Below are 18,555 nucleotides of genomic sequence, written 5' to 3' on the forward strand. Positions count from 1 at the left end.
GTTCCTGAGGAGAGGTGCCTAAGACAAATGGTGACCTGTCCAGCAAGACGGTACCCTCATTTCTGTTGTCACTCAGTTGGAAGAAGCTTTAGATGGCTGAGATACTGAAACTGTGCACATAATGAACGAAACAGAGGTCTGATGGACTCACATGGATGTTTCTTGCCTTCTAGGAAGATTTCCAACCCGCAGCAGCCTCAGAGACCAACTGGGAGTCCGTCACTAGCTCTATCTCCGTAAGTAATTTAGTTTTCTGTTGCCAGAAAAAAAAAAAAAACAAAAAAAACAACGGATGGGGAAGCTAAGGTCAAGCCCAGAACAGCTCCAGCTGTGGAAGGATCTGTTAGCTTCACCAGAAGCCATGTTGCAGTCGCGATGAGCTCTACCATTTCACGTAGATTATAGCGGGCGATGCCACGCGCCAGGAAACCCCAGTACCCACTGCAGGAACAAGGGACGGACAAGGACTTCAGTATCTATCCATTTCAGAGCGGAAGGTTCCAGCTAGAGGAGCGTCCAGGCAGAGCAGACACATCAGACTGGTCCGTGGCATATGCTCAAGTGGGGAATTTTGCCAGAGTGTTTCTGGATAATCCAGGAGACACTTGGAACCTTCGCCTTTTCAGGGATCTTTTCAGATGTGAGAAATCCCAGTGTTTACAGCTAGATAGCTTAAGTGCAAACCAGGCATGTGCCCTCTGACTGGGAAATAAAACATAACCCACCCTGAAACCGTAACGTGGTCCACACCCCCATGTTCTTCCCCGCGAATGTAGTCATTCCTCTGTAAGCTACTTCCCTTTGTTCAGAAAGAACAGACCTTGTTTTTGCCAGTCCTGTGAGTAGCACCCATGTAGCAGTAAAATACAAGGTCATAAATGCAGGTGTTCATTAGCGGCACAAAAGCGTGGCGAAAGCCTGCCCGTGGCTCTCACCTGGGTCCGTGCGGCCGAGTCAGAGTTGATTCTTTTTTCATGTGATGGGCTATCCCTTGCTCTCTGGGGGATTTTTGACAACCTTCCTTCAGATGGCAGGATTTCCTTAGCTATGGATTCTGTGGCTCTTTCGTTCACCTGGCGTGTCCACTGGACTAGAACAACATGACCCATTCAAGAGGTCGGTGAGGCTTCTAATGGCGATATTGAGAGTGTTCTATTTGTTTGTGATAGTCCCGAATGCACACTCTGAACCTAGCTGAGTGCAGGAGTCTTTGTCAGGCAGGCGAAAATGGAACCGAGGCAGGTGATACCTTAGTCCTGGGAGCAGGCTCGGTGGAAAGCTTGGCCAGGTGGCATTCTGGGACTGGCAATTCCAAGTGGATGCCGGTGGCCGCCTTTGCCCCTGGACCCCAGCGTGCTGTTCTGTCAAGTCCTCTGGCTTCTCCAGCATCGTACACGTGATGGCTCGGAGAGGCGTAGACATTCCTGCCCCAAGTGCGGAAGCTTACATGCTTCAGGGACCCTTAGCGAATTCAGGATAACCCGGGTCCTCTTGAGAGCAAGATTGTGCCGTCCATCGGGAGGATCTCCAGAAGCCCATTGCTGCGTCCGCATCCCCTGGTCACTTTTCTGGGCCCAATTCCAAGGCCAGGTGCTGCTCAGCCCTCTGGAAATAGCAGGGACCCAGAGTTGTGTCCCTCAGCGTTCTGGTTCTCAGGAACCCTCTGGAATAGGAGTAAGGACCCTTGGACCCACCATGAACTTTGTATAAGCCATATTTTGTGTTTCTCGGATGGCTTATCATCATTTTCAGGGCATTTTTCTTTTTTTTATAAATGGTTAACATTTTAAAGTCATTCGGTTGTAATGAAATCAGATCTATGGTGCCAGGGAGAGGGGGCATACCCAGTGAGTTCTCTCCTATAAAAATAATTTTTAAACGATTACCCCAGAAATACAAATGTTCTGGTGGGTTTATGAGGTCATCTAGTCGTCCTTCACCTCATTTCCTAACCTGGTGTTTCTGTCACACGAGGACGGTTTCACATTTTACCTACGGTTTGTTCAGACTTGCTTTTCAGACTAATGTTGGGAGACATTAGATTCCCATCCCCCTCAGGGACTAAGAGCCCCCACCCAGGGCTTTCTCCTGAAGCGATGTCTAGGGACACACAAGCTCTCGGCACAGTCAGGAGCAAGCCCAGGAAACGTTTTGCCCGGAGCCCCCCAGATTCATCGTAAGAGGCTTCCTTCCACGTGCATGAGCATGGCTTCTTTCGTGTTCCTGCTTTGGTTTCAGAAAAGAGGGAGGCGTTTTAATTTCAAAGCTTTTATATGCTGCCCTGCCCCCAAATGTAGCCAGCTCTTTTTGAATTTTTGGATTTTAGACCCACATGATCGTGATGCAAGGCTAAATGTAAATCACCTGGTGAACTGAGCCAGGTAGACTGTAGATTATCCAGATAATACAAAGCTGGATGAGAATTTGAAATTTTGATACGGAAGCATAATATCCGACTCTAGCACCTGATGCCAGGAGGGATGGAAACAGGAATGATGTGGCATAGCCGGGATGCAGTTTGTATCAGACACACACACCCATGCACACACACATGCACACACGCATGCACACGTACCCATCCACACACACACGTGCACACGTGTACCCACACAGACACGCACATACATACCCACACATACACTCACACACACAGGAAGACAGACACGCAGATACCCACACATACATGTATGTACACACGCATGCACACGTACCCACTCATACACACACCCACATGAGCACACACACACACACCTGGATTAGAGAGCTGGCGTCCTACCTTCACCAGCGGAGCTCAGGTCTCGCTGCCTGTTCCCCAAACTCCACCTCCCCCCACCCCCTTTCCGCTACAGGACCTATTTGAAAACCGCTCCTAAGATGCACCAGGGGCAGGTTCGTGCTTTTACAAGACCCCTTAGTCTTGCTGAAGAGGGACCACCATTCCTCTGGAGGCAGGCGGTCATTCATCATTGTTGACACACCTTGGACCTTGACTGGCTAAAAAGAGACAACATTACCCGAAAGGATTTTGTTATTTCCCCTTTTCCAGAAGTGATAGGAAATGTTTGCCCTTGAGGCGTCTTATTTGTCTGGCAGTTTCTTTAAAGACACTTTGAAACCAGTTGAGGCTCTGTGCTCTCTATGTCCCTGTTAATGGGTCATGAGTCTTTACAGAGATGTTTGAATCATGGCTCATTTGCCTCTGGATTATACAAGGGTTAGTGAAGTAAGTGCTTGGAAACTTCTGTGGGGACATAACCCATGGCAAAATGCGTGATCGCTTCCAGACTCCCCGTGATGTTGTAGTCCCTATTTAAAGAGTATTTCTGAGAATATTTTAACGACAGCTGGGATCACTAGCAAGCAGCAGCACTTTAAAAATATATATGTGTGCTTCCCGTGAGAATCTCCCAGTCTTGGTGAAGACTGACTATCCTTGTTGACAGTAAATAACCTGGCTAAAGTACCACAGTGTATCAGATGGTCTCCAGAGGACATTCAAACCCCGCTCACACAACCCCTGTCATGCCAGGTGACCTGTGCAGGGGAGACATGGAGGCTAAACATGGGGGAATAGAATGGATTCTGCCAAAGTTGCCACGGAAGGAGTTCAGAATTGAAATCCTGATCGTTGTTGGTTGATGCCAACATGGATGATTTGGGACCTTGAACCAAGAAATGGGATGGTGTCATTTTGATCTTGCCATTTAGTCAATACCTTCGTAATGATTATATTTCAGATGAACTAGAAGTTTTATAACCTCCCTGGTTGTGATTTGCAAAACCGTGAATGACTCTCACTTCCCAGTCAGTTGGTGTCATTCAAGACTCTGGCAGAGCACTTTCACGTGATATTTACGCACATAACATCTTAGGATCAAAAGCCTGTCGATGTTCCTCCCGTGTAGTTGCGTGACCGTTGTATTTCGTAGCACTGGACTTTTTCTGAGTACACTGAGCTGTGTGTCACTCCTAGGGGGTATCCTATCACTCTCCATCAGTAACGGACCCCACAATCACTGCGGATGCTCTGGACAAAACAGTCGCAGAATTCGATACCGTGGAGGACCTGCTGAAGCACTTCAATCCAGAATCGTGGCGAGAAGACCTTGAGAATCTCTACTTGGAAACCCCCCATTATCGAGGGAGGTCCTACCATGACAGGAAGTCAAAAGGTAAGAAACGCAGCCCCGGAGGTTCCTTGTAAGCCGATAGGAACATAGATAGCAGTACTCAGCGAGGGCGAAAAAATGGAATCTTTTTAACTCACTAAAATGAGTGGATTCCTGCCAGACTTATCACATACATTTTCCACAGTACCTTCTAAGGAAGTTCCGTGTTTAATCCCAAACTGTGTTGTGTGTATGCGATTACAAAAGGTTTGGTTCAAAGACACGTCGTCGTTAGGAGCTAGGAAAAAACCCTTGTAAAATCTTCTGGACCAGCTTCTTGCTTCTTGGCAAGCAAGGTATGACTAGCCTCACCGTCAAGGGAGGTAGATAATTTGGCACAGGCTGTGTGGCCGGTAGGCAGCAGAGAGGAAGTGGGAGTCACAGTTTCTTGCCTCCTGTGCCTCTCTGATGGATAGGAGTCTTTTCACTCAGGACTCAGCCAGCAGGATAGGCTCCTGGTTAAGCAGTGGTCAGAGCTTCTAGAGGATTTCACCCGTCCCCATTCAGTGTCTACTCTAAAGGGGGTTTTCAAGAGGGTCTCCTGTGTGCTCGGTACTCTGGACTCTTCATAGGACATAAATGTCCCCAAAAAGAAACAGAAGACCTGGGACGGTTTGCACAAGTGTGGGTATGCGTTCAACTGGGGGTTCCAGGAAAGTATAATGAGGGGTGGGGAGAAGAGCATTCATGAGAAAACATCTTGAGTTAAAACCGTAATACTGAAACTCAAAAAAATCATATCTTCCTCGTACATCTGAGTGATGTGATCTGAGAATGTTTCTTTGAATGTTTAAATGAAATTAATAGAGAACTATCTTGTCGTTACCCTTTTTTGAATAACATGGTAATTTCTAGCCTATTACGTTCTTGCTTTATTTGCTAAAATTTGTCGTGAAAGTTTTATCTCTCAAAGTCTCGCCTGCCTTGTTTGCATCATAGATGTGAAGGTATTTAGCTAAAATAGGGCTCGTTTGGTGCATTTCAGAAGGCCAGGGGTCCTTGTAAGAACTGTGAGCCTGGCCAGCTGGCACAGGTAATGTGTGTGTTAGTGGGCACAGCCCCTCAGAGCATTTGGGCTGGAATGGCCAATCCGTTAAAGGCCCGCTGGGTCTGTTGCTTATGGCTCACGTCTGACATCCTGAATACTTGAAAGGTAGAGTTCAAGGGTGGGCAGGAGAGTCACCGGTGCCCCTGACGTTACAGAGATGTGCCCTAATAGGCAGGTCACTGTAGCTCATACAGTGTCCCCGGGGCTCCGACGCCTCCCACCTGAGGCGTCTCTGTGGTGGTGTTGTCTTTGAGTCTCTTCTATGGTCAACTCGAAGGAAAGTGAAACGTTCACGGTGCTGTGAAACCTCCAGAAGAATAGGAGCCATGGTGTCAGACAAGGGAATGATAAGCTCCCACTCTGTCTTCAAGGGTCTTAGTCACCATGGCTCTCTGAGGGGTGGTTCTTCTTGACACGTGGTTGTTGGATTCTTACAATTTAAAAATCATCGAAATCCATTACGTTCTTTCCCTCGGAAGTTATGTCGTGTTGGAGGCAGAGCGTCTGGGTTCAGATCCTACCACTAGCACTTACAAGTTTTGTGATTTTTCAGTGAGTCCCTGGCCTTCCCGTGCCTCAGTTTCCTCATTGGCACCATGAGGGTGATCACACTGGCCTCCAATGATCGTTAGTGGTGCCGTCGAGAACAGCCAGCCCCGCGCGCTTGTTCAAGAAGTGTTGGCTTACACTGGCTACATAGAATCCTGAAGGATGTTAGTATCACGTCACAGGCGAAGCCTTCCTTGTCCCTCGTCCCCTCCCTGTGCAGTCCACCACCCCAGCGTTTGGAGTACTTGGGACGTCACAGCATTTCTGTGTCTTCCTCCTGCACTGTTACTGTGGCGTGGGGTTTTCTCTGAGGGAATGGGAGATCCCAGGACCTAAGGGTCTCGTCTCCACTCGGCTGGGGAGCTGTGAGAAGCTGCAGGTGGCCAGTCCCAGACACCCCGACTCATGCCTCCCGGGGGGAGGCCAATGGAGATTGATCCTGAGAGGCCGCCAGGGTTGAGAGCCACCGTTTTAGGCATTGTTCATCCCGTTATGTCGGGTACTTGGCATAGCCTCGGACACGTTTTAGGTGCTCAGTTAATGTTTGTGAATTGAAGATACTAATAATCCAGCATGAGCATATTTCCAAAGTTTATAGAAACCCACCCCATAGACTGATGAAGGAGGCTTTGTTAAGAATGCCTTTGGTTACTGATAGAACCTTGCGAGAGCATTCAAGGTGACATTCCGGTTATTTCTGACAGAGTAAACAGTTCTTTCCGCTGTTGGCTCAGGTCTGACTTCTTAAGCTCTTGTTTAAAACGGCTCGAAGGCAGATCTGTGCTTTGTCACTTAACACTGGTGAGTCACCACTGTCTGTGCACTGTTCTAAATGTGCCGGTTGGTTGTTTATCATTCCACTGATGCTGGGCCACCTGTGTGTATCTCTCACACACACAAAGACAAGTCCCGTTTAATATTCCAGCTGTCGTTCTCAGCTTTGAGAACTTAAAAATACAAATTCATGGTTTATATTCTGATGTAGAGGAAAGGGAGCGGTGAAGGAACAGCAGGAACAGAAAAATGGTTACAGACAAGGGAGGTCCACTGGGTGTCAAATAAAGAGTGAACTTGCTAGGATTCCTAAAAACGTTCCCTCTCGTGGATGTGATCATTTTTTAACGATGTTTTACAAAAACAAACATCAGTTCTGGGTAGCTATGGAATTTCCATTCTTCCGATTTGCCTACGCTCATCAAAGGGGCACTTCTCTTGATACCCAAGAGAGGTGCTGAAAGATGAGCCTTAAATGTGAATGTGCAAAACACAGAGTTTTATAATTCTAAAATAAAGCACGCACACACTGGGTGAAGAACTGTTATAATAAAGTAGAAACGGTTAATACTGGGTAGAAAACTGTATGCTTTGCTTCTATGGTTTATTGGAAGGCGGATTTGGTGACCTCGCTGTCTACATTTTTTACATTGTTTTTTAACGTTTGTTTATTATTGAGAGACAGAGAGAGACAAAGCGTGAGCAGGGGAGGGGCAGAGAGAGAGGGAGACACAGAATCTGAAGCAGGCTCCAGGCTCCGAGCTGTCAGCCCAGAGCCCGACGCCGGGCTCGAACTCACAAACCGCGAGATCATGACCTGAGCCGAAGTCAGACGCTTAACCGACTGAGCCACCCAGGCGCCCCTCACTGTCTACACTTCTAAAACTCATGGGTAATAGGTAAGCTCAGACTTGCCTGTAAAAGCTTCTGGACTGAAGATAGTAGAACAAGTTAACATATCTAACGTTAAGTTTCTTAGAGGGTATGGAGAAAACGGTAGCACGGATAATCGAAATCCGTACATAACTGCAGTTCCGAAACCCAATTTTTACCAGTAATTTCAGCCTCATACTTTCACCTCAAAGCTGCCTTAAAGTTTAAAAAAAAAAAAAAGTTGTTTCAAGTTCAAGTTACATTACTTTTTCTAACGAATATGCTAATGATATAGCAAACTTGTCCCTAGTTAGGTAAACAGCTGTATGGATCTTCTACAAACTGTATAATTATGTCGTAACTATTGTGGCCTAACTGAAAGCTGTGATTTCTTTAAAACACAATCCTTTAGGGGCGCCTGGCTGGCTCAGTTGGTAGTGCGCGCAACTCTTAATATCAGGGTTGTGAGTTCAAGCCCCACACTGGGCGTGGAGCCTGGTTAAAAACAAAACAGAAACACAGTCCTTTACCTTTAGGGCAGTGCCTCTTCATCCCAGTTCGTAGCATGAAATTGGACGACTTTAAATTCAGAAATGATCAATCTCAAACTCTACCAGAGCGGGCTTTGAGAGGCCATTTATAAATGGAGATTAACAATGTAAAAGAGATCTGTGTTTTTACTTGATTCCAGGAGAACTTGACTTTCCCAAATGATAGTGTGTTTGTCATAGAAAAAAATTCAACACATGACAGCAAGGGGGAAGGCTGTTGTTACAACATTAAAGGTTGTCATTAGAATATGGGTATAATTGTTCAGGCACCCCAACTTAATAGGTTTGAACTACAGTTTTAGTTACCAGAAGTAAATTCTTCCCCAAAGAGTTGGCCTTTTTTTAGTGCATGTGCCAAAATTGACATGCACTCCTCTTTAAAAAAAAAAAAAAAAAATCACTATTTCCACACTGAGTGGAGCAAATATATTGATACTAAATTGATTCAAAGTGACAGGGTTTGAAATACATCATTTTTACAGTCTCTAAATGGTTAGATGTTCTGACTCTGGGACACTTATCAGCCCATCTCATAGGCTCCAATACCAGACCTGTGATTCCTTACGTGACATTGTTTAGCTCTAAGATCTAAAACACTTGCCTTTTTAATTTGAAAACTATTTATAGGTAAATACCAGGCATAGTAGCTGAGGACTAAGTGAAATAAATATGTTTACTGTCAAACTGTTTGAATTGGTTCTGAATTCTTCTAGATCGTACATCAGAATACTTTTTATTTTTAAATTACTTATTGCTGCTTCTATATATGTTCTTGTGTAGCGACTAGGAAAATACAGGTTTTGCTCTTTCAAACATGACTTAAGATGAGGGAAATAATTTCATAATATATTAAGACGTGAACATAGCTTAGAACGAGCTGAAGTCATCACACGTTGATTGCTTGGAAATTTCTCTGTCTGCCTATCTGATGTCTGGGTAGGAACTTGGAAAAGGCTTTTGGCTGACCCTGGCAATGAACCAGATAAATCAGTCTTGAGATAACATCCCCCTGTAACCACCTCTCTGGACATTAAACAGAGATACTGGGGACATTAAATCAAAATGGATTTATTTTTCTAATTTCTAACCTCAGAAGAGGGATGGCTTCATTCAGCTTCCTGAACCACCTAGTTTGCACCAAGTGAAAGCTGTCTTCGTGATTGTTAAAATTGTCTCCCACAAATTTGATAGAAATAGAACAAAGGAGAGGATGCTTTAGTGGGAGTCAGGGACACTTGCGATAAAATTCTCACTCGTGTCCTAAGAACGGGGGCCTCGGGGAGGTCACTTGTAGACCCCCAAGTCCCTGCAGAATGGCTCTAATTATAACCGCCTTGCAAAGTTGTGTGAGGATTCGTGAGAGCAGACTGTCCAAGCCCGTGGGCCCTCAGGAGGCGACCCCTACTGTGATTACTCAAACAACACTGTGCAGAGGCAGGATGTTTCTGTGCACCCTTTCGCTCCCTTCCCTGAGGCCATCGTGAGGAATCTGGAGAGCCTCCTGCATCGGAGCCAGCTATCATCAGATTGAAGTATCTGTGAAATCAGTACACTCCTTACAAGTCTAATCAGCAGGTAGTCAACTTTTCTAGGATGCTGTTTACCCAGAAACTTTCCTGGCCCCGTTTTGCTTGGTGCCCGTTTCCTTTACAAAGCTTCTTCTACTTCTTCTGCTTTTTTTTTTTTAGACTCTAGCCACTGTGTATGACCCACGTGACTTGTAAGCATCTGGATTTCCTGCTCGGTTCGCCAGAGAGCACTAATAGAAACCGCGTTGTCCCATGGTGTCGTGTGCATCTGTGCGGGCACAAGCGAGGCAGGTGAGGGAGGTGGCGGCACAGGGACGGCGACCCTTTTAGTTCTTTTCGTCCTGGTGCCCCTGCTTTTCTCCTTTTGGCCCATCTTTGTGGAAGCCCTGACCCATCGTCCTCCCAGCCCGGTGACCCCCCCGCCCCGCCCCCGTCAGGGCAGGTGACTCGATTCACATTGGTCGGCAAGCTCCGTTTAGCAGTGGAGAGCCGGAGTAAGTGTGGGACAGGCACACGTGCCTTTTCCACATCAGTCGCTCTGGCTCGTGGTGGATGTTTCGGCCTCGTTGTTCCCTTGCCGGCTCTTCCTGTGAAGCACTGGGGACCCCCACCCGGCCTCCGTTCGCTCCGCGCCCCCGTGGACCAAGGGAGAAGAGCCTTCTTCCTAGAGCGCAGTCCCCTGCCGAAACGACCTGTCCTGGGAAACCCAGCTTTATCCTAACTCCACTTTGTCCTAAGCGGATCACCACCCTGCCGTGCCTGCCCAGCCTGGGAGGCACGATACAGGCCTACGGCAGAGATCCCGCAGGTTCGGCTCCGGACCGGTTGGTCCACAGCCACAAAGCAAAGACCGTGACAGGGCAAGTCACACGAACGCTTGGGTTTCCCAGTGCGTGTGAGAGCTTGGTTTATGTGCTGTGCTGCAGTCTGTCAGGTGTCCCACAGGATCGTGTCCGCGAGGCAGTGTTCATAGCTTCGTTAAAATACGCTTTCTTGCTAGAAAATACTAACCATCACGTGCGCTTTCTATGACTCATAACCACTTATGACAGATCACCAAAACAAATATGATAGTAGTGAAAAACATTTGAAGTACCGTTAAGAATTATCAGAATGTGACAGAGAGACATAAAGTGAGCAAACGCTCCTGGAAAAATGGGGCCAGTTAGGGGCACTGGAGTCGTTCAGTCGGTTGAGCGTCTGACTCGTGATTTTGGCTCAGGTCGTGTTGTCACGGTTCATGGGATTGAGCCCCATGTTGGGCTCTGTTCCGACAGTGTGGAGCCTGCTTGGGATTCTCTCTCTCCCTCTCTCTCTCTCTGCCCCCACTCTCCCTCTGTCTCTCAAAAACAAACAGACAAATGTTTACAATGGCACCAGTAGACTTGCCCGACTCAGGGTTGCCACAGACCTCCAATTTGTGGAAAGTCACAGTATCTGCAAAGCATGATCAAGCGAGACACAGTAAAACAAGATATGCCCGTCTTGGCTTTGTCTGTCCTATAGAAAGAATCTCTGCAATCCCAGCATTGGTTGCCTCTGAAGGCAAATAATTATCAATCCATTCAGCTCTTTGCATGGCTTCCGATTGGTTTTCATGGCTAAGACTGCTTATAGGTGGGGGCAAGAAGGAGGTCAAGAAGGAGTGGGGACAAAACGAAGATTGTGAACAGACATAGGTTCCCTCACTTCAGGGAAGGAGATGATACTCAGTATGCTGTTCAAATACAGAAGAAGAGGGGAGTCTGAGTGGCTCAGTTGGTTGAGCGTCCGACTTCGACTCAGGTCATGATCTTGAGGTGTGTGAGTTCGAGCCCCGCATCGGGCTCTGTGCTGACAGCTCAGAGCCTGGAGCCTGTTTCGGATTCTGTGTCTCCCTCTCTCTCTGCCCCTCCCCCACTCATGCTCTGTCTCTGTCTCAAAAATAAATAAACGTTAAAAAAAATACCGAAGAAGACAGAGGCTCTCTGCCGTTTGCTAAAGGACGGTGTACTTTTCTAGCAGAATCTGATAAATGGGTGTGTGGGCACGGAGCACATGCTCGGGTGTCTGTCATTGGCAACGTCTTGAAAATGACAGGTCGGGGTCGACCGTGCACCTGGGAAGCCCGGTCACTGGGTCAGCACGCAGTCCCCCAGTGGGAGGCTCCAGCATGGCTGGGGGGAGGTACTCTTTGCCTGTCCCTTCAGATCTTCGGGCTGCGGCTCCCAGCGCTCACAGGCTTGGAAAAGCCTGGATTCAGGGTCCAGCTCCCGCACTGACTGCGGGTGTGGCTGTGGACCTGACAGAGGCTCTGTTTCCTCCACGGTGGAAGTGAGACCGGGAGGGGTGTGTTAATTCATAGCGCGGATGGCGGGTGCGGCAGGCGTGCGTGTGACGAGATGTTCACGCTGCCTGGTTCTCGGGCTGCAGTGGCCGGGATCCAACAGGCCAGCCTGGCTCTCCGTCTTCCCGCACCTGAGCCTCAGCAGAGTGCAGCGCGAACACCGTGCCTCCGCCCTCCGCCTCCCCTCGCGGTGCTCAGCCCCAGGACCCATCCCCGCGCACGGAACCGCTGCACCCGGCCTGGGCTGTGAGGCCAGGGTTGCAAGAAGACGGGGCTCCCACCGTAGGTGCGGTGCCCCACGCTGGATTCACGCGTGCAGCTCTGTGTCCACGTGTCAGCCTCTCCAGCAGGTTGTGCACACAGCCTGGAAAACCGAACTGATGTCACAGACCCATGAAAAGACCGGGCCCAAACTCCCAAGGATGGCAAAAGCGGGATTATGACGTGATGCACAGCAGGTGACGTGAGGGGAAAGGGCTGAAATTAAAGGGGCCCTTGAATGAACCCGGGAGCATCCTGGCCGCCCTCGGTGCTCCTCTGTGGAGACTGACGTGGGAATGGAAGGGGCGGCCTGTCCCCGGGCCCTGCCTCCCTGAGGCTCTACGCCAGGGCCCCCTCCTCGGAAGCCCCCTCGCCCCCCGCCAGCCTACCAGCTGCACAGCCTGACCAGCCCTTGACCAGAAGCTCCCTCACCCCGCAGGACGGCTGCAGTCACGCCTTGCAGTTACTGGCATCCAGCCAGAGGAACCTTTATTGCTGGCTCTAAATCGAGGGCCGCGGTGGCCTCCACGCCCCGGGAAGCAGGGCGGCCGGAGTCCACGGCAGCCTCCCAGGGCCGCGGGTTCTAGTCCCGTTGGCAAACAGATGATGCATAAACCTGAGTGAGCTGTGAGCCCCTTCGTGGCCGGGGCGGGGGGGGACTCTGCCAGTGCCGTCGGGGAAACGGTCATCCAAGGACACGAAGAGTCTTGCTTCCAGACGAGGAAGGCAGATGTGTCCGTCACCCTGAGTTGTGGAGGGCGCCTTGGGGTTTGGCCGAATCCTGCTAGGAAGCGTCTGCTGTGCCATTGCCCAGGTTATTATTCTGCAGAGGCCTGAAGCTGCTCACCACGCCTCCCCAGTGCGGCACAGGCGGGCCCCGGCTTCCTCCTTCGGCACCTGTCATGCCCCCTCCCTGCTTGATGTGCTAGAAACCCGAGCGACGGGGAGAAGAGCTTCAGATGCTAGTTTCGCACTCACTGCTCACTGGGAAAGCGTGGGCACCACGAATGCGGCCTCAAGTGTGAGGGGACCCGCGGGGGGCCGAGCTGCAGACCCTCAACGGCTCGGTGCCCATGCTGACTTCCTATCCCTCTCGGCCCCCGCACCCTCCACCCCCTCTCTCCACTAGGCCCTCTTCACTCCTCCGGGGTGGACCACACAGACCCCACCATCGCACGCTGCAGGTGCAGCCCTCCGCGTCAGCCCCGGCCACCGCACAGCGATGCCCAGGCCGGCGTCACTATTGATGTGAAGGTGACACTTGTCATGGATGATGGCCGCACTTCCTAATGCATTTATGTAACCCTTCCTGCTTGGGTTGCACTTATTCCCAGGGCTTCAGCAGCAATAAAATGGTTCCTTTCCCAAGACGGAGTTCATTCGATTTAAATCCGGGTTGATTGTGGCTAAACTTACCACATGTCTTCACTGAGGAAGGAAGAAACAGCCATGAATTATGCACGGAAATTATTCAGCATGTCTTCACCACCACCCCCCTGCCCCCTACCTCCCGTGCCGCAGGCTCAGCGCACCGCAGTTGGGGGAGGGATCCCTGGCCTTGAGACTCAGCACCTACTTGCCCAGGTGGAAAGCCTCTTGGGGCACCTCAGTGCCCTTTAACTCCTTCTTCGAGGGGTCCCCCGGCCACGTGGCCGGATTTCAGCTGACCTCGCGCCATTTGGGGGACCCTCCATCCACTGTGAGCTTCTTTGGTTTCCCGCTGATGTGTACTCCGGACAACAGCCTTGGCCTCTGCCCCCAGAGAGCACGTGAACTGCTCCTCAGGCCCTTGGGGTTTAAGAATAAGACCCCGGGGGGGGGGGGGGGCTGGAGTCCAGACTCTGTGGGACTCCTCCCACACGCCCCTGGCCGGTGACATGAGCACGGTGACGTGGTGTGGGGGCCAGTGTGGTCGGAGGACTCCCTCCTCCCTGCGTTCTTGGGCCAAGCCAGCTGCGGCCGTGGCCGCCAGCCCGCGGTTTGGACGCCGAGCACCTGGAAGCTCACGTGGATTTTTGAGGACGTTCACTGTAACTCACGTGACCCAGTGATGGAACTTTAATTCAAGTAAATGTTCGTGACTAAACTGTGAGAATTTAGGGCGATGCTCTTAATTCATGGAGGTCCCAATAACCACACCCCCTTAGCAATCATTTACCCAGAGCCACGACCAAAAGAGAGATAGAGGAGAAAGGCTTGAGCCTTTTTTTTTTTAACCTTGACTTTTGAGCCTTTGACTTTAAAGGGAAGGATGGAGGGAAACGGGAAGCGAGTCGGGATGAATAAGGAGAAGCGAGTGCCGGGGACCCTAGATTCAGTCCTTGGACTATTGCTGTGAAATAGGCAATGTTGTGCTGCGGCAGCCGAGGCTGCCAGCACGTAGGTCACTTTCCAGCTACCAGGACGCACAGTCAGCGCCGTTCGTGCAGAGCCCGGCCCTTAACCACTGTGCTGTACTGCCCTCCAGGATCCGGTGCGAAATACGCATCCGGTGCAGCCCGAAGACGCCATTTTCTTTGATGTTTTCGTTGATCTTGGAGTTAAAATGAAGCCAAAACCTTTCCCTGCGTTACACTTCCTTGTAAGATTTCATTACCAGCTAAATATACTACAGCGGTTGTCCTAATGCGTCTCTGATAGAATTCAGGTCATATGTACATAGTGGTTTCTTTACACTCAGGAGGGGATCTATTTTGTTGTTAAGGTAAAGGCAGTTATCTTAGATGGCTGAACATTTCATTTTATTTCCTCAGAAAAGATTTTTTTTACATTAAAAAAAAGATGCAGTGATGGGGCACCTGGGTGGCTCAGTCGGTGAAGCGTCTGACTTCGGCTCAGGTCATGATCTCACAGCTTGTGAGTTCGAGCCCCACGTCGGGCTCTGTGCTGACAGTTTAGAGCCTGGAGCCTGCTTCGGATTCTGTGTCTCCCTCTCTCTCTGCCCCTTCCCCACTCACGCTCCATCTCTCTCTCTCTCTCTCTGTCTCTGCCTCTCTCAAAAATAAATAAACATTAAAAAAAATTTTTTTTAAAAAAGGGGGTACCTGGGTGGCTCAGTCGGTTGAGCGTCCAGCTTCGGCTCAGGTCATGATCTCGCGGCCTGTGAGTTTGAGCCTCATTTTGGGCTCTGTGCTGACAGCCTGGAGCCTGGAGCCTGCTTCGGATTCTCTGTCTCCCTCTCTCTCTGCCCCTCCCCAACTTGCACTCTGTCTCTCTCTCTCTCAAGAATAAACACACGTTAAGACAAAAATTTTTTTTAAGATGCCAAGAAACTTGAATCAAGGTAAAGATTGAGCCAAAGTTTCCGGAATCTTTTTGTTTTCTTCTTCGTTGTCGTTGATCATTCTGCTTTTTGTTATCACTATCATTGCAGGGCAGATTGGATCAAAAGAGAATTAGATTTTCCCCCTTCAGTGTGTGGGCTGATAACTGAGATCCCGAGGGCAGATTTGATCCCTGGAGTGAGGCTGTCCTGTCCTGGCAGAACCTTCCGGCCCCTTGCCCAGAAATGCCTGCCGAGAGGGTGCTTGCTGAGGGCGGTCTGCCGCCTCACATGGTGCCTGTGTCTCTTACAGTTGACCTGGACAGGCTCAATGACGAGGTCAAGCGCTACAGCTGCACCCCCAGGAATTACTCCGTCAACTTACGAGAGGAGCTGAAGCTGACCAACGTGGTTTTCTTTCCACGCTGCCTCCTCGTGCAGCGCTGTGGCGGTAACTGTGGCTGTGGGACCGTCAGCTGGAAGTCCTGCTCCTGCAATTCAGGGAAAACTGTGAAGAAGTATCATGAGGTGAGTCGCCGTCAACCATCTTTGTTGCAGGCCTGCAACACTACCACACGGAAGCTCTTTGCAGCTGCAAATGTGATGCAGGCTCCAGGGTGCACACAGTTGTTGGGGTTGTTCCCTGCACAAGGGCACCCAGCCGGAGGGACGACGGGGAGCTGAAATTAGACGTGTGCTAACCTGGCCAAGCCACGTGCCTTGGGCGGGGCTAAGTCATTCCTGAAGAAGGGACTCTTTTTCCTAATCACATAATACCACCTGTGGGCGACAGCCCCTTTGGTAGATTATGTAATCAAATGTATGATGCCGTGAGGCGCAGCTTAACTAGCCTCCTTGTAGTGATATGATGGTATTCCTAAAGGCCATAACTGAAAAATCCAGGCTGCTTTAAGAAAACTCTAAGGAATTGTGGTTTATATACACAATGGAGTACTACGTGGCAATGAGAAAGAATGAAATATGGCCCTTTGTAGCAACATGGATGGAACTGGAGAGTGTGATGCTAAGTGAAATAAGCCACACAGAGAAAGACAGATACCATATGGTTTCACTCTTATGTGGATCCTGAGAAACTTAACAGAAACCCATGGGGAAGGGAAGGAAAAAAAAAAAGAGGTTAGAGTGGGAGAGGGCCAAAGCATAAGAGACTCTTAAAAACTGAGAACAAACTGAGGGCTGATGGGGGGTGGGAGGGAGGGGGGGGTGGGAGATGGGTATTGAGGAGGGCACCTTTTGGGATGAGCACTGGGTGTTGTATGGAAACCAATTTGACAATCAGTTTCATATATTAAAAAAAAAAAGTTCTAAGGGCCAAACTTGAAGTCAATCAAGTCATTAAAAAATTAAGCAGAGATAGGTGCACCTGGGTGGCTCAGTCAGTTAAGCGTCCAACTCTCGCTCAGGTCATGATCCCACAGTTCGTGAGTTCGATGCTTGGGATTCTCTCTCTGCCCCTCTCTCTGCCCCTGCCCCAGTCTCTCGGTCTCAAAGTAAATAAATAAACTTTAAAAAATTAGGCAGAGTAGGGGCTGCTGGGTGGCTCAGTCGGTTGAGCATCCGACTTCAGTTCAGGTCACCATCTCACGGCTGGTGAGTTCGAGCCCCGTGTCGGGCTCTGTGCTGACAGCTCGGAGCCTGGAGCCCGCTTCCGATTCTGTGTCTCCCTCTCTCTCTGCCCGTAACCCACTCGCATTCTGTCTCTGTCTCTCTCAAAAATAAATAGACTTTAAAAAAGCAATTTAAAAGATTAGGCAGAGTGAAGACAACAAAATGTAAACTGGCAGAAAACATATATAGTTAGAGGCTTCTCAATTCTCTAAGTATGATAATACCTTTCTTCTAAAAATACCAGTTTTTCCTGACTACTGCTGGGTGCTCCCTGGGGCGTCAGCTCTGAAAGGAGGCAACAATGAACAAAAAGTAAATATGAGGGTAAAAGAGGGAGCAAACCTTTAAGGAGAGCCGAGTCTGTGTTCCTGTCACTCGTGACACTGTGCTTTTTCCTTTTAAACATACGGCTCATTACTGAGCATCAGAGTAAGAGCAGGCTTGGAGGGAGTTGGCGGTCCTGACCGTGGCGGTGCCCGGTTTCCTCCCAGTCGTGGGGACCCACATCACCAAGCGTAGAGACTCAAGCGTTCACATATGTGACACGCGACAAGGAAATCTATCAGATAACCGCTTACAGGGTGGTTCGCAGCACGAAGGAAACGCACCTTGGAAGATGCCAAACATCACGCAGGAATCTGAGAACGGAAACAATGCAGCAGACGTTATTCTTAGACATTATTGTTTGAGCTACTTTTCCCCGGTACCCACCCAAACAAAGGAGTCGAGGGTGGTCCCTAAATAAAACGTCCAGCTTTGTGAAGCTGTTTCTTTTTTCTCCTGCTCACACAACAAACAATAAGAGCAGGTCGAAGGAGGCAGCCTCTGAGCTAAATGAAAATGGCTGCGTCATCCGTGGTATTTCCGACTTGGGAAGTGCAGGAAGTCAGCTGTCACAATGACCGTGCTTACCTCAGGAGGGAAACACATTATTTTAGACCCACACAGAGCTATTTCCTTAGGCGTAAGAATTTCTTACTCCACCCTGCAGTTTTCACGGGGGAAAATAATGTCCTCATGGCCAGAGAACGCTACGGTCCGTGTTCATTGTGTTTTATTTTTGTATGACCCGGTGAAGTCCAGATTGGACGTTGTCCTTTGCATCTCAGAACTTTGTAATGTTTAGGCACACCCTGAGGGTCCATGCAGAATGCAGTCATCAGAACAGAGTTAAAATAATCTAGCAGGTGACACGATGTCTATGCAGACATCATGCCACGGAAGAAGACTCGCGTCCAGGCCCTTGATCTATCTGTAGAGTGCTTTGTTTCCTTCTGGACTCTGCTCAGATAGAAGGTACAGCTTCATTGTTTAAGTGGTTTATGACAGAAATGGCAGAGTTAAACATATGCCCCCCCCTGCCCCCAAACCCCTCACCTCCCAGACAGTTCACACTGTAGAACTCTGAAGGGTCCTTCTCGCCTTCTCTTCTTGTCTCTGTCCCCGGGAGCCATTACCTGTACATTTCTGTGCACAGTTAACATTGAGAAAGGGAAGCCCTTGGTTCTCTGCCCATCACGTGAGTGGGTCTAAGATGTCAGCATCTCTGAAACCTCGTCTCCTAGTGTTTTGACATCTAGGAGT

General features: G+C 49.4%; 1 protein-coding gene across 3 annotated transcripts in view; it reads left to right on the forward strand.

Moving 5' to 3' along the window:
- PDGFD (platelet derived growth factor D) overlaps positions 1–18,555 on the forward strand; it is a 221,024-nt gene that overhangs the window by 193,150 nt on the left and 9,319 nt on the right. For all 3 annotated transcript variants that reach the window (XM_027051962.2, XM_027051961.2, XM_053204182.1), the window contains exons 4-6: positions 174–236; positions 3,974–4,172; positions 15,656–15,870. In XM_027051962.2, coding sequence (XP_026907763.1) covers positions 174–236; positions 3,974–4,172; positions 15,656–15,870 — 477 coding nt within the window. The remainder of the gene's footprint in view (positions 1–173; positions 237–3,973; positions 4,173–15,655; positions 15,871–18,555) is intronic.

The sequence above is a fragment of the Acinonyx jubatus genome, chromosome D1, assembly GCF_027475565.1.
Source record: "Acinonyx jubatus isolate Ajub_Pintada_27869175 chromosome D1, VMU_Ajub_asm_v1.0, whole genome shotgun sequence".
In the NCBI taxonomy this organism is placed as follows: domain Eukaryota; kingdom Metazoa; phylum Chordata; class Mammalia; order Carnivora; family Felidae; genus Acinonyx; species Acinonyx jubatus.